This window comes from Thamnophis sirtalis, unplaced genomic scaffold, assembly GCF_051295495.1.
Source record: "Thamnophis sirtalis isolate CommonGarterSnake01/CBP01778 unplaced genomic scaffold, rThaSir2_p1.2 scaffold_4, whole genome shotgun sequence".
In the NCBI taxonomy this organism is placed as follows: Eukaryota; Metazoa; Chordata; class Lepidosauria; order Squamata; family Natricidae; genus Thamnophis; species Thamnophis sirtalis.
The window spans coordinates 140244351-140258199 of NW_028261384.1; the positions used below are offsets into that span (position 1 = coordinate 140244351).

The 13849-nt window shown below is 47.7% G+C and overlaps 1 protein-coding gene across 1 annotated transcript in view; it reads left to right on the forward strand.

Moving 5' to 3' along the window:
- Positions 1 to 549: 549 nt before the first annotated feature.
- KIF4A (kinesin family member 4A) overlaps positions 550 to 13849 on the forward strand; it is a 48545-nt gene continuing 35245 nt past the window's right edge. The window contains 10 exon segments of the mRNA XM_087714271.1: positions 550 to 747; positions 3343 to 3484; positions 4302 to 4416; positions 5401 to 5591; positions 6933 to 7025; positions 7462 to 7628; positions 8777 to 8871; positions 10140 to 10259; positions 10782 to 10957; positions 11107 to 11168. Coding sequence (XP_087570397.1) covers positions 3362 to 3484; positions 4302 to 4416; positions 5401 to 5591; positions 6933 to 7025; positions 7462 to 7628; positions 8777 to 8871; positions 10140 to 10259; positions 10782 to 10957; positions 11107 to 11168 — 1142 coding nt within the window. The 5' untranslated portion in view covers positions 550 to 747; positions 3343 to 3361.

Sequence of the window (13849 nt, forward strand, 5' to 3'; positions counted from 1 at the left end):
TCGGATTGGCTGGATACGCGAGGGAAGGGCGCTAAGGGGGGATTGCCATGGCAACGCCGCCAGGCGGCGGGTGGTAAAAAAAGGGCGCCGCTGACAAAGCGCTTTTTTTAATCATTAAAAAAAAGACCCGCTTCATCCATCCCACGTGACACACGGGCGGGGCTGAAGGGGCGGCTTTGACATCGACGTCCGACGGCGCCATAGAGTCCTGAGGGATAGAGCAACGCCAGTCAGGAAAATGGCGGCCACGCCGTTTATTTCCCTCAGGGAGCAGAGAAGGCCTCCACCCTGTGCGCCGCCTCTCCCCACCGAGAAACCGTCCGGCAAATGCTTCTCGGAAGCCCCTTCCGGCCCCAACCCCCACATTTGACACTCCTTGGGCGGCTTCCCCCGCCTCCGTAGCCTAGGAAACCATACGCACGCACGGGGGCGCGCGCATGCGTCCCGACGTCGCGGCCGACGTGCCCCGCCCCCCCGAGGCTTGCCGCCACATTTAAACGTGGGCGGACCCGAAGGAGGACCGCCTTAACGGTCGGCCGGTGAGGCGAGCCGTGTTGCCGGCGGCGACGCTCCTTTTCCCCACCTTCCGCCGGAGCCGCGCGCTTGGAAGGCTTCGGGAACCCGTCGGAGGGAACAACAGGCGCCTTTTTCCCTGAGGCGCCCATCGTTTCCCGCCTTTTTTTTGTATTTGTGAGGGGGTTGCTTCGGTGGGCTTCCCCCCCCCTCACCAAACAACAACCCTGCGAGGTAGGCCTGGGCTGTCATTCCGAGACCGGGCGGCCTCCCCCGCATTGTGGCCCTTCGGAGGAAGGAACCGCCCGGGATGGGGGGTTGGGGGGGGGAAGGAAGGCAGCCCGTGCCCGGACCGGGGATCCTCGCCCTGGCTTCTCTTCCAAGGGGATTCCTGGATCTTCGTTCCTCCTTCGTGGCTTCGCCGGGGCTGTTTCCACTCCCCCCCCCCCCATGACTTTTAAATTTGGAAAGGGATGCTGTTAGAAGCGATGCTCCTTTTGGGAAGTGGTCACCCCTTCCTTCCCCCCCCCCAACCTTTTGTCCCAAAATTGAAAAGCTTGGCCAGCGATCCCCCCCCCAACCTTTCTGAGGGGGGGGGAGAGGGTGTGAGTGGATCTTTTGCACTCACAACACACACACACACACACACACACACACACCCGAATCTCAAGCCTGGAGGAGAAGAAGAGGTCACAAGACAGGGAAGACACGTCAACCGTCTTCAAGGATTTGAAGAGAGAAAGAACGGCTTGGAGCTCTTCCAGAAATCGGGAAATGATTAGCTGAAATGACAAGGAAGCGGATTTTGGTCGGATCACAGTAAAGTGAGCCGAGGGGGCACACTGGGTAGAGTGCAGTATTGCAGGCCACTTCAGCTGACTGCTAGTTCAGCGGTTCAAATCTCACCGGCTCAGGGTTGACTCAGCCTTCCATCCTTCCGAGGTGGGTAAAATGAGGACCCGGATTGTTGTTGGGGGCGATATGCTGACTCTGTAAACCGCTTAGAGAGGGCTGAAAGCCCTATGAAGCGGTATATAAGTCTAACTGCTATTGCTATTAGAAAACAAAAAATTCCTGAAAGGCTTGGGAGGGCCTGGATTTTCCTTCATGGGAAACCTTTAAACAAATGTTAGACCAGTGGGTTGTGAGCAGTTCAGAACCAGGCTGCCTGAAGCAATAGCAATAGCAGTTAGACTTATATACCGCTTCATAGAGCTTTCAGCCCTCTCTAAGCGGTTTACAGAGTCAGCATACTGCCCCCAACAACAATCCGGGTCCTCATTTCACCCACCTCGGAAGGATGGAAGGCTGAGTCAACCTTGAGCCGGTGAGATTTGAACCGCTGAACTGCAGATAACAGTCAGCTGTACTGGCCTGCAGTACTGCACCCTAACCACTGCGCCACCTTGGCTCTTTTGGGGGGCTGCCTGCTGCTCACGTGAAACCACCCCTTTTCCCTTCCAGTCCACAAAGCTGGAAAGTTTGGGAAACTTCATTTTTTTGAAGGGGAATAAAAGTGATGCTCCTTTGGGGAACAGGTCACCCCCCTGTTTTTCTCCCGCAATTGAAAAGCTTGGGAGATTTGGGTTGGGCTGAATGGCCCTGCTTTTGACAGCCAAAGAGATCCGTGGTTGGTTGGGTGAGAAATTTCAGGGAAGAATAGAATTGGTGACTTTTTTTTAAAACTGAAGCGGCCACGACTTCTTTTAGTTTTTGCTTTTGCAACGATCAACCTTGAATTTTCACTTCGGTCGTTTTCATCGGAGGCTTAATACCGATTTGATTTACAGGGGAGTTTTCCAATAAGGTTCTTGTGGATGTTATGTTTGCAGGCACTTTTAGCCGTGCAGTTGCTGGAGTTGACTGATTTCAAGAAACTAAATAGGATGGTTAGCATTTGGATGGATTAGGATTAGGATTTATTTCATTTATATGCCACCCTTTTCCCCAAAGGGGACTCAGGAACTCCAATGAAGAAACCCCAAAGGGGTTAGCTTAAACCCGGATGTTCTCCTACATCCTAGAAGGCAAAAGCAAGCAGCCTCTGTACTTTTGCCAAGAAATCCATATGATTGCGTCTGTCAGATCACAAGGAGTTGAGCCCAGCTTAAAGTTTCCTTTTTTAGACTAATAATTTCCTAATATTAGGAATGTGTCAAGGAAAATTCTCAGGTAGAGTCTTCTGGATGTAGAGTCATGGCAACTGGGTTTCTTTTCCTGTTGGTGCAAACTCGCCTCAACACAGACTGAGGAAGCAAAATGTTTCAAATCCAAGCCCAGTTGCCCTGACATAACCTCTATGTAGTGTTAGCAATATTCATATGAGGAATTCAGTTATCAGCCTGCCAATAGATAAGTCAGTGTTGGTTTTGATGGGAGTCTCAGCTGAGGGATATGTGTCTGTCTGGTGTCTGACCCATGTAGATCACACCTGGAGTGTGGGAGATCCATCTCCATGATCTTCAGTGGGAGACACGGCCCTTAATTAGGGGAATAGCTGATTTATTCACTTAAAAGCCCCTTTAAATTCAGTGAGAATATTGTAGTTGTAGTTTCAGAGTTTTAAAATTTCTGTTGTACTTTCCAAATATCGACAGACCAACTTAATGAAATGCTCAGGAAAGCTTTTTTAACTAGATTGCCTTTGTGTACTACATCTAGAATTTACTTTTTTAAAGAATAAAATAAGTCCTGATTAGGGGGGGGGGGGGGGCTACTCCTTACTACACAGTTGATTGTCACCAACCTATACGTGGATGCCAATGTTTGGAAATTGCTGGCGGGGAAAAAAAGGCTGCTTGTTTTAATAACATTTGTGATTTCTTTCAGGAAGGTACGAGAATATACAATGCCTAAAGAGGAAGACCGTGTAATTCCGGTGAAGGTAGCATTGAGATGCCGCCCGCTCGTCCCCAAGGAAATCGCCGAGGGTTGCCAGATGTGTTTATCTTTTGTCCCTGGAGAGCCACAGGTGAGGGATAATTCGCAGCTGGGAGATGCTCTGACTTCTAAAATTTTATAGCTCTTCTGGCAATGTCTTACTGTAGGAAGTCCTCAACTTAGAAGCATTTGCTTATTGACCTTCCCAAATTACAATGGCAGCATGGTGGATTTGATTTAAATCAAGTCAATTTCAACCATCATTTTTAAAGAGCAGCTGTCATCTCTGTCTGGCAGCAGCTCCTCCTCTGACCTGCTCTGGACACACCAACAGTCTCAATATTGCAGAATATTCAGCTTCATGCTACATAAGTAAGCCCCATTTCATGCTGAAGAAACTATATTATTAATTTATCTTAAATGGAAAACTGTCTACAGCTGTCTGTAGATACTTTTTTTATTCCCAAAGCATTTCATTAAAATAAATTTGATTAAAAAAATTTAAAAATCTGTTTTTTTTATTAAAAGTCGTCACTTTTTATCCGCCCTGAATGGCAGTGAGGAAAATTGCTTGTGACCGTATTTCACACTTTCAACGGTGGCAGCATCCCTGTGGTCTCGTAAACGAAATTCGGACCCTTGGCGACTGACCTGCAGTTACGACGGTCGCAGGCCCCCGAGGTTATTTGGCCCCCTTTGGCAAGCAAAGGCAATGGGGAGGAAAGCCAGATTCACTTAACAACCGTGGCCAGAGAGCTCGCAAAACGAGGCAAAACTCACCGGCTACCTATCTTGCTTAGCATGGAAATTGTGGGCTCCGTTGTGGCCATAGGACGAGGACTAGTGGGTAAGGCGAGATGACAGGATGGTATGGTTACGGCTCTTCTCTTTCTGCTACTTTTCTGCAGGTGATTCTAGGCAAGGACAAACCTTTTACATACGACTATGTCTTTGATCCATCAGCCGAGCAGGAGGAAGTCTTCAACTCCTCCATCGCCCCTCTTGTAAGGGGGATTTTCTCTGGTAAGAGCCTCTAGAAGTGACATTTCAATCTCGGAGACACACTTCGTCTTTGACGTTCCCCAAAAACATATACAGATAGTCCTTGACTTACAACCATTCCATTTAGAGACAGTCCAAACTTACAGTGGCCCTCGAAAAGTGACTTACTCCTGTACCATTGATAAGGGACTGTTTAGACTCTTTAAAAACATCCAGTAGTGGGGTACTCACAATTTCTGAAGAGAAGCTGTTCCTTCTGACTATTAGGAAGTTTCTCCTTATTTCTAGATTGCTTCTTTCCTTGATTAGTTTCCATCTATTTTTTCTTGTCCTGCCTTCAGGTGCTATGGGAAATGTTGACCCTTCCCCATCTTCTTTGTGGCAGCCCCTCAAATACTGGAAGACTGCTATCATGTCCTCCCTAGTCGTCCTTTTCTCTAGACAAGCCAAACCCAAATCCTGCAGCCATTCTTCCGATGTTTTAGTCTCCAGGCCTTTGATCATCTTAGTTGCTCTTCTCTGTACTTTTCCCCAAAGTAAGGTAAAGGTAAAGGTTCCCCTCGCACATATGTGCTAGTCGTTCCCTGCTCTAGGGGGCAGTGCTCATCTCCGTTTCAAAGCCAAAGAGCCAGAACTGCCAAAGACGTCTCCGTGGTCATGTGGCCGGCATGACTCAATGCCGAAGGCGCACGGAACGCTGTTCCCTTCCCATCAAAGGTGGCTCCTATTTTTCTACTTGCATTTTTAAATGCTTTCGTACTGCTTGGATGGGAGAAGCTGGGACAAGTAACGGGAGCTCCCTCCATTACATGGCGCTAGGGATTCGAACCGCCGACCTTTCTGATCAACAAGCTCAGCATCTTAGCCACCGAGCCACCGCATCTCAAAGTCTCAACATCCTTTTTTGTAGTGGGATGACCAAAATTAGTTGCAGCATTCCAGGTGTAGCCTTACTAAGGGTTTTATAAACACTGACCTTGGTTCTATGCTTGTCTCGCTACCCAGGCTACAATGCCACGGTTTTAGCCTACGGGCAGACAGGCTCCGGGAAGACCTATTCCATGGGCGGGACGTATACTTCTGACCAAGAGAACGACCCCACAGTCGGAGCCATTCCACGGGTCATCATGCTGCTTTTCCAAGAGCTGCAGCAGAAAGTGGAGTGGCAGTTTGCCTTGAAAGTCTCCTACTTGGAGGTAAGTTTCTATTCGGAGGCAAAGGATGCCAGCTCTGTGCCACAGACATGCTTATTCAGGGTTTTTTTTAAAAAAAAAAATTCAAGCAAGGCTGTAATTCATTAGGAGCCAGGCGGTCTTTGAAAGGGGTTGGGCATTGGACCGGTCAAGAAGAATCGGATTGATTGGCTATTTGAGTGGGGTCCTGAACAACTAATTAGTTTCCCCCAGAGAAGCGTGTATTTGTAGCTCAGGGATGAACTATTGGTGCTCTCTGAGCGTGGCTGTTTTCTTGCAGACATTTCATGACCCTACTAGGTAACATCATCAGGGTTAGAGGGAAGTGGGGCTTGCGGAGAAGAGGAGGACTGAGGAGTCCTTGGTGCTCTCTGAGCTTGGTGGTTTTCTTGCAGCTGTTTCATGACCCAACTAGGGAGCATCATCAGTGGTAGAGGGGAATAGGTTTTGCAGAGTGCAGGAGAAACAGAAGGAGAAGACGAGGAGAAATGTGGGGCCTTTTGTGTTGTCACAGCTGGGTTGTTTTCTTGCAGACATTTCGTGACTTGATTAGGTAACGTTATCAGTGCTGGAAGGGGGTGGGGTTCACGCTCTCTGCTTGCCCTGTCAACGTTAGTAGTAGGAGTTGCCTGATAAGGCTGCTCCTGTTAGCTCTGAGCTGGTGGTTCCTTGAACTGGGGTGGTGTTTACTGCTTTAATCGAACCATAACACTACAGTTCAATAACATAATAAACCAAAGCCTACTAACAACACACTTAAATCAAGAGTAAGCAAAAAATAATAATTATCTGGAAGTACAAGGTTAAACCGTTTGCGGTGCTCTTTTCCCAAAAGTTTCTCAAGCATGGATTTGCCGATGGGGGTAGTAGGGAAAGCTGACCAATAAATGACCAGCACTGTCCGTTGGCCACCAAACTACCAGTGAAAAGTTTTCAGTAAATAAATATATTTGAAGAACAATTTAGAAACATTTTCCTGACCGTTTAAAGGGTGATTATTTTAAGCAGGCAGCCTGCTAGCTAGCTCTTTGGCCAACATTGGACTTCTAAAACATTTCCACATAAACTCTGTTAGTTCATTTGAAAACAGATTCTCAGCTAATGTAAGGCCACGCAGCTTTTATTTATTGCATAGGGTGGGAAACTATGTGGCCCGTTTACGATCTCTAAAGTTTAACTCCCAGAATTCCTTTAACTCCCAGTGTTAAAGTTTACAGGTCATTAAAGCATAGCGGGCTCGGGGATTCTGGGAGTTGAAGTCCACAGGTCCTTAAAGGGGCCATAGTTCCCCGCTCTGGTTTATGGCCTGCTCTGTTCAGCTTGTTTGCCTTCTAACCCCTTCAGATTTACAACGAAGACATCTTAGATCTCTTGGCAGCGGGCAAGGAAAGAAGTTCTCAGATAAGCATTCGGGAAGACCCCAAGGGAGGCATTAAGGTAGGATACTTTCTTCATACTTTACTAAATCGAAGGGAGAAACATCGAGTATCTAGAAATCAGATGAAATTTCCTGGCAATTAATCAGTGGAACGACGTCGTAGATGCTCCGACATTGGAGGTTTTTAAGAAGAGATTGGACAACTCTTTGTCTAGGATGGCATACGGTCTCCTGCCTTGAGCAGGAGGTTGGACTAGGAGACCTCTGAGGTCCCTTCCAGCCCAATGGTTCTATTTCTAAATGATTGTAAGTGCGGAATCACACCCTTGTGTCTCTCGAGGGCTGGAGCCCTGGAGCAAGTCTAATAAAAGAGGATTAAAATCACATTTTACGACGTCACAGGCGTGGGCCGAAATTAAGCCTGGCGTGTTGGGATGCCAGCCTCGGGAATACGAGGATATTTTTTTTCCCCCACCTCCTCTTGCTTCCACACAGATTGTGGGTCTGACTGAGCACATGGTCTCAAGTGCCCGCGAGACCGTCCTCTGCCTGGAACAAGGCAACAACTCCCGAACGGTGGCAGCCACTGCGATGAATACGCAGTCCTCCCGCTCCCATGCCATCTTCACCGTGTGCGTGGAGCAGAAAAGCAAGGCTGACGAGTAAGAAAATAATCTTTATAACCAATCTTTTTATGGGGCCTTGCAGCCTTTTTGATAAGTTTGCTCTAGTAGAAACCAGGAGACGGCGATGAATTCTAGGACTGCCTTAGGCATGAAAGCCGGCGGGGTGACTTTGGGTCAATCACCAGGGGACTGTGAGTTATAGTTCTACCTGAGACATGAAAGCGGTGTAAGTGACTGGGTCAATCACTAGGAGATAGTGAGTTATAGTTCTACCTGAGGCATGAAAGCGGTGTGGGTGACTTTGTGTCAATCCCCAGGAGACTTGAGTTATAGTTCTACTTTAGGCATGAAAGCCGGCCGGGTGACTTTGGGCCAGTCCCTCTCTCTATTCTACTCATATCAACTCACAGGGTGGTTGTGAGGAAAACAGGAAGAGAAAAGATTATGTACCTTTGCCACCTGGAATTGTTTATAAAAAAAATGATAAATGCGGGATTAAAAAGAAATCTAAATAAACAGGAGTTCTTTTAGGGGCACGAGAGAGATTGAAGGACAGGAAAACACCTCCTTGTTTTGTTCTTGTGGGTTTCCCATTTATTTATTTATTATTAAAATTTATATGCCGCCCAATCCCGAAGGACTCCGGGCGGCTTACAAAAGGAGAAAGAAAAGGAAAATAAGAAAAAGACAATTTAAAATTCACAAAACACATGCATTCGTCCTAATCGGGGCTGGACCTCAACAATGAGGTCAACAGCCCCAGGCCTGCCGGAACAGCCAGGTTTTAACAGCTTTCCTGAAGGCCATGAGAGTGGGTAAGATCCGGATCTCTGGGGGTAGCTGATTCCAAAGGGTCGGAGCAGCCACAGAAAAGGCTCTCCTCCTGGGGCCCACCAGCCAACACTGTCTGGCTGATGACATCTGAAGGAGGCCCAATCTGTGGGATCTTACCCGCCGTTGGGAGGTATGTGGTAGTAGGCGGTCTCGCAGGTACGCTAGCCCTAAGCCATGTAGGGCTTTAAAGGTAATAACCAACACCTTGAATTGCGTCCGGAGACCACTGGATCTCCCATAGCTTAATTTAATTAAGCTATGGGAGATCCAGTGAAGTGTTTTAAATATTCCACATTAAAGCACTTTCTCAAATCCCAGCCTTCTGAGTTAACAGACTGTTTCCGGTTTAGGAATGTTAGCTTTCTTTCAAAATTGCACCTGGTGGACCTGGCTGGTTCGGAAAGGCAGAAGAAGACGAAAGCGGAAGGAGAACGGTTGCGAGAAGGTAAAAAAAAGGGGAAATTTACTAAATCATGAGATTTTCAGTCATCCAGATGATGGTTGTCCCAAAGGTGCTTTTTTTTCCAAAGGCAACTGGGCTTTCTGTTTTTTTGTTTGTTTTTAAGGCTTTTCGCTTCTCCAAGAAGCTTCTTCAGCTCTGACTGGACGGTGGGAAAGGATTTTTACTCCTTGCAGACAGCTGATCCTTTTAGGAAGCCAAATTCTTCCATTCCCCTCCATCCATTCAGAGCTAAAGAAGCTTCTTGGATGAGAAATGCCTTCAAAGAAAAACTAGGAAATCCAGTTGCCTCTTGAAAAAAGCACCTTTGGGACTACCAAATCAAGGCAAACTTCTTTGGTGGAATGGAACTGTTAGCTGTTGGAAACCCCGAGAAATGGCCCTTAATTTTTCCTTTGTGTTACTAAAAAGGAAATACCAGTAACTAAACTAGCTGGTTGACAGATAGTCCTTGACTTAGGACTGATTTCTTAGTGACCATGCAAAGTTACAACCGACCTCCCGAGATCTACTTACTATAGGTAGCCCTTGACTTACAGTCATTCCTTTAGTGAACGTTGAAAGTTACGACCAGCACTGAAAAAAGTGACACGACCATTTTCACACCGAGAATCGTCCCAGCGTGGTTACGGGATCAGAATGCAGGCTCTTGCCAAGTGGTTCGCATTTATGACGATTGCGGTATCCCAGGATACTGGGGGGGATTCAGACAAGCAAAATCCGCAGGGAAGTCGACCAGGTGGCTCACTTAACAATTGCAGCGATTTGTTTAACGACCATGGCAAGAAAGGTTGTAAATCGGGGCAAAGCTTGTTTAACAGCTGCCTTGCTTAGCAATGGAAATTTTGGGCTCAGTTGTCATAAGTTGAGGGAACCCGTTTCAAAGTTACGACACACAGTTGCATGAACACACTTGAGAGTTTGTCAAAGTCTGTTTGCAACCTCCCACAATCATATGACCACAATTTCGCCCGAAATTGATGTTCTCTTCCAATTCTAGTTCTAAACACCCGTAATGAACCATCGGTTCGCTTAACGACCGCTTGAAAAATTGTTTTTTTTTTTAAAAAAAAGAACAGGTCCGGTTACATAGTGACTCACTTTACAACCGTCGCCTCTTCCAGGCTCAGTTACAATCATAATTCAAGGGCTGTCTGTATTTTGCACGAGGGTTGATCCTACATCCCTGTTACTCAGGGATGCAGAAAGATTGTGTCAGATGAGCCGTTTGCTTCCTTAACCGTCTCTTGCAGGAATTAACATCAACAAAGGACTGCTTTGCCTGGGAAACGTCATCAGCGCCCTGGGGGACGAATCCAAGAAAGGCAGCTTTGTCCCTTATCGCGACTCGAAGTTAACCAGACTTCTGCAAGGTGAGAATGACGGTGTCAGCTGGATCTCCAGCATGGGTTTCTGTGGCGTGCTTGCTCTCGGCTGCCCTAGAAATGGGGATGTGGGGGGCATGGGTATTTGGGATGGGGAAGCGAGCTGTGTGTAGTAGCCCCATGAGAACAGGGAGGGAAATTTGCACTCATGAATTACGGCGCCGCGGAGAGGAGTTGTTTATACTCCGTCAAGGCCAAGCGTCCTGAGATTGCAGATGCGAGAAATACCTGCAGAGCAGATTTCCCATAACGTCGTACTGGATGTTAATTTGGGGTGATTTTCAATGTGGAACATTTGTATGTTTTGAATCAGATCTTGCCTTGCTTTCGCTGCTCCCAAACTTAGTATCAGTACCTCTTCTCTAATCCAATGGAGTTGAAGGTCTTTCTTGAGTTTTGATGGAGGCAAAGCCGCTCTGAGGAGGGAGAGGAGACCACCAGGTTTTGTCGCTGCTCCTCGTCTCGATAACGCAGCCGAGGCTGTTTTTTCAAAGCCTGCTTCCGTTTCAGATTCCTTGGGGGGCAACAGCCACACCCTGATGATTGCCTGCGTGAGCCCGGCCGACTCCAACCTTGAAGAGACACTGAACACCCTTCGCTATGCAGATCGGGCTCGAAAAATAAAGAACAAGCCGATTGTGAATATTGACCCTCAAGCGGCCGAGATCAACCGGTTGAGGCTGCAGGTGAGATGGACACAACCTCACTGCGAGGTGGGCGTTAAAAGACCGAGAAGTCTTCTCGTTGACTGGGACAAGCTCCTTAACCTTACGTTTCGATAAGGTCTTGTCATATTCTAAAATCCAGGCCCTTTGCCCTCTGTTCTGGTTTTTAGGTCCAAGAGTTGCAAGTGTTACTGCTTCAAGCCCATGGGGGAACTCTTCCGGTGTCTCTTCGGTAAGGAATGAGGGTCCCTCCGATTTTTCTCTGGCCCCCAAGGAAATCCCCACTCTTCTTTGTCTCGTCTTAAAACTTGATTGCGGGATCCTTGGTGGTCTCCGAACTGGGTTGTTTTCTTGTTGACGTAATAAAACAACACAAAAATTGGTTATAGCGCTGATGATGTTACCTAGTTGGGTCATGAAACGTCTGCAAGAAAAGCACTAAGCTCAGAGACCAGCAAAGACCTCAACAGTGCTTCTTCCTCTCCTCCCGCACTCCACAAACTCCCTTCCCTTTTAGCACTGATATTGTTATCTAGTTGGGTCGTGAAACGTCTGCAAGAAAAGCACCAAGCTCAGAGGTCACCCAAGAACCCCACAGTCCCAGCTCTGAGCTATAAATATCCTCTTGATTTTGATTGCACGGGGCTTCTAAAGTATTTGATTTATGGTTGCGGGGAGAAATTAAATGTTTGTAGAGTCATAATCTCTCCAAAATAAGTAACTGATAGCAATAGCAGTTAGACTTATATACCGCTTCATAGGGCTTTCAGCCCTCTCTAAGCGGTTTACAGAGTCAGCATATTGCCCCCAACAACAATCCGGGTCCTCATTTTACCCACCTCGGAAGGATGGAAGGCTGAGTCAACCTTGAGCCGGTGAGATTTGAACTGCAGAACTGCAGTCAGCTGAAGTAGCCTGCAGTGCTGCATTTAACCACTGCGCCACCTCGGCTCTCACTGTTCCCACTCTCTGAACATAAGTAAGGAAGCCATCAGCGTAAATGGGAGTTATGGTTGACTTTTAGGAAACTGCCCATCTTTTCTTATTTTATATTATTTAAAACATTATTAAAACAGCTTCCTCTCTTTCAACTAACTGGGCAAGTCCCCATCCACCATTAGAAAAACATTTAAAAAGTCATTCTAAAAGCTATACAATTCAACCTGTGGAAACATAAAACATTACCACCACAATATCTGTGGAGATTCTCAAATCATCCAGCTCATGGTTATCCCCTTCATGGTATTGGATCTGGGTACTTGAGAGACCGCCTGCTGCCAATTACCTCCCAAAGACCCATTAGATCACACAGGGTTGGCCTCCTCCGGGTTCCGTCTACTAGCCAATGCCACCTGGCTACTACCCAGGGGAGGGCCTTCTCTGTGGCAGCTCCAGCCCCTCTGGAACGAACTCCCCGCAGGGATTCGCACCTCACCTCTCTCCAGGCTTCCGAAAAGCCGTCAAAACCTGGCTTTGCCGGCAGGCCTGGGGTTGATGAGTTCCCCTCCCCTCTCGACTTGTGTGGTTGCGTGATTCTTGCTTATTTTAATTATCTGTATTTTGTTCTATGTTCCCCTTTTTGAATTGTTCGCCGCCCTGAGTCCTTCCCGGAGAAAGGGCGGCATACAAATAATAAAATTCAATTCAATCCCCAAGGTGCTTATTTCAAGAGGCCACTGGGCTTCCTGGTTTTTCTTTCGAAGGCGTTTCATTTCTCCTCCAAGAAGCTTCTTCAACTCTTGACTGGAGGGTGGGGAATGGAAGGATTTATATTCCTTGCAGGCAGCTGGGCATTTGCATCCTTTGGGAGAGTCCCCTTGGAAGTTTATTTGTGGTCCTCGGGGGTCACCTGAGTTGGTCCAAATGGGTATGGAGGCTTCTTGGACTGCTGAAAGGACCGTCTTGTAGACTGAGATAGGTGATGTCATATCCTTCCCCCTCTGTTGAGGGAGGGCTCTTCAATTGGATATAGATGGCTCATCCTCAAACTCCCCCCCCCCCAAAGTCCAGTTGCCTCTTAAAAAAAGCACCTTTGGGATGAAAACCACAACAACATGGGGCCCAATTGACTGTTAACAGGCAGGTCTTTTAAAACTTCTGGAAGGTTAAAAGGGTGGAGGTCGCAGGTGGGTTTCACATAAGTTTACCACTGGCTCACCACGCCCCTGCTCGCTTTGTGAACGTGCATGCCTTCTGTGCGCGGGTGTGGCCTTGCGCGGGGCTGACACGCGGGGCTCGCACGCAAGTGTGCGGCTTAGAAAACATAGTACAGTGGTTAGAGTGCTGTACTGCAGGCTACTTCTGCTGACTGCGGAGACGGCCATTCAAATCTCACCAAGCTCAAGGTTGACTCAACCTTCCATCCTTCCGAGGTGGGTAAAACTAGACCCAAATTTTGTGGGGGACAATAGGCTGACCTTCTAAACCGCTTAGAGTGGTTGGCCCTGGCACCCATCCAGTGCCAGCCCCTAGTATGATGAGCCGAGGTGGCGCAGTGGTTAAATGCAGCACTGCAGGCTACTTCAGCTGACTGCAGTTCTGCAGTTCGGCTGTTCAAATCTCACCGGCTCAGGGTTGACTCAGCCTTCCATCCTTCCGAGGTGGGTAAAATGAGGACCCGGATTGTTGTTGGGGGCAATATGCTGACTCTGTAAACCGCTTAGAGAGGGCTGAAGCCCTATGAAGCGGGATATAAGTCTAACTGCTATTGCTATTGCTATAGTAAGCTTGCCCCACGGTTAGAACGCAGCACTGCAGGCTACCAGCAGTTGGGCAGTTCGGATCTCGCTGGGGTCCAGGTTGACTAAGCCTTGCGTCCTTTCTTCCGAGGTCGGTAAAAGGATGACCCAGATAGTTGGGGGGCAAGAGGCTTTGTAAACCACTTAGGGCTGTAAATCACTATGAAGCGGTATA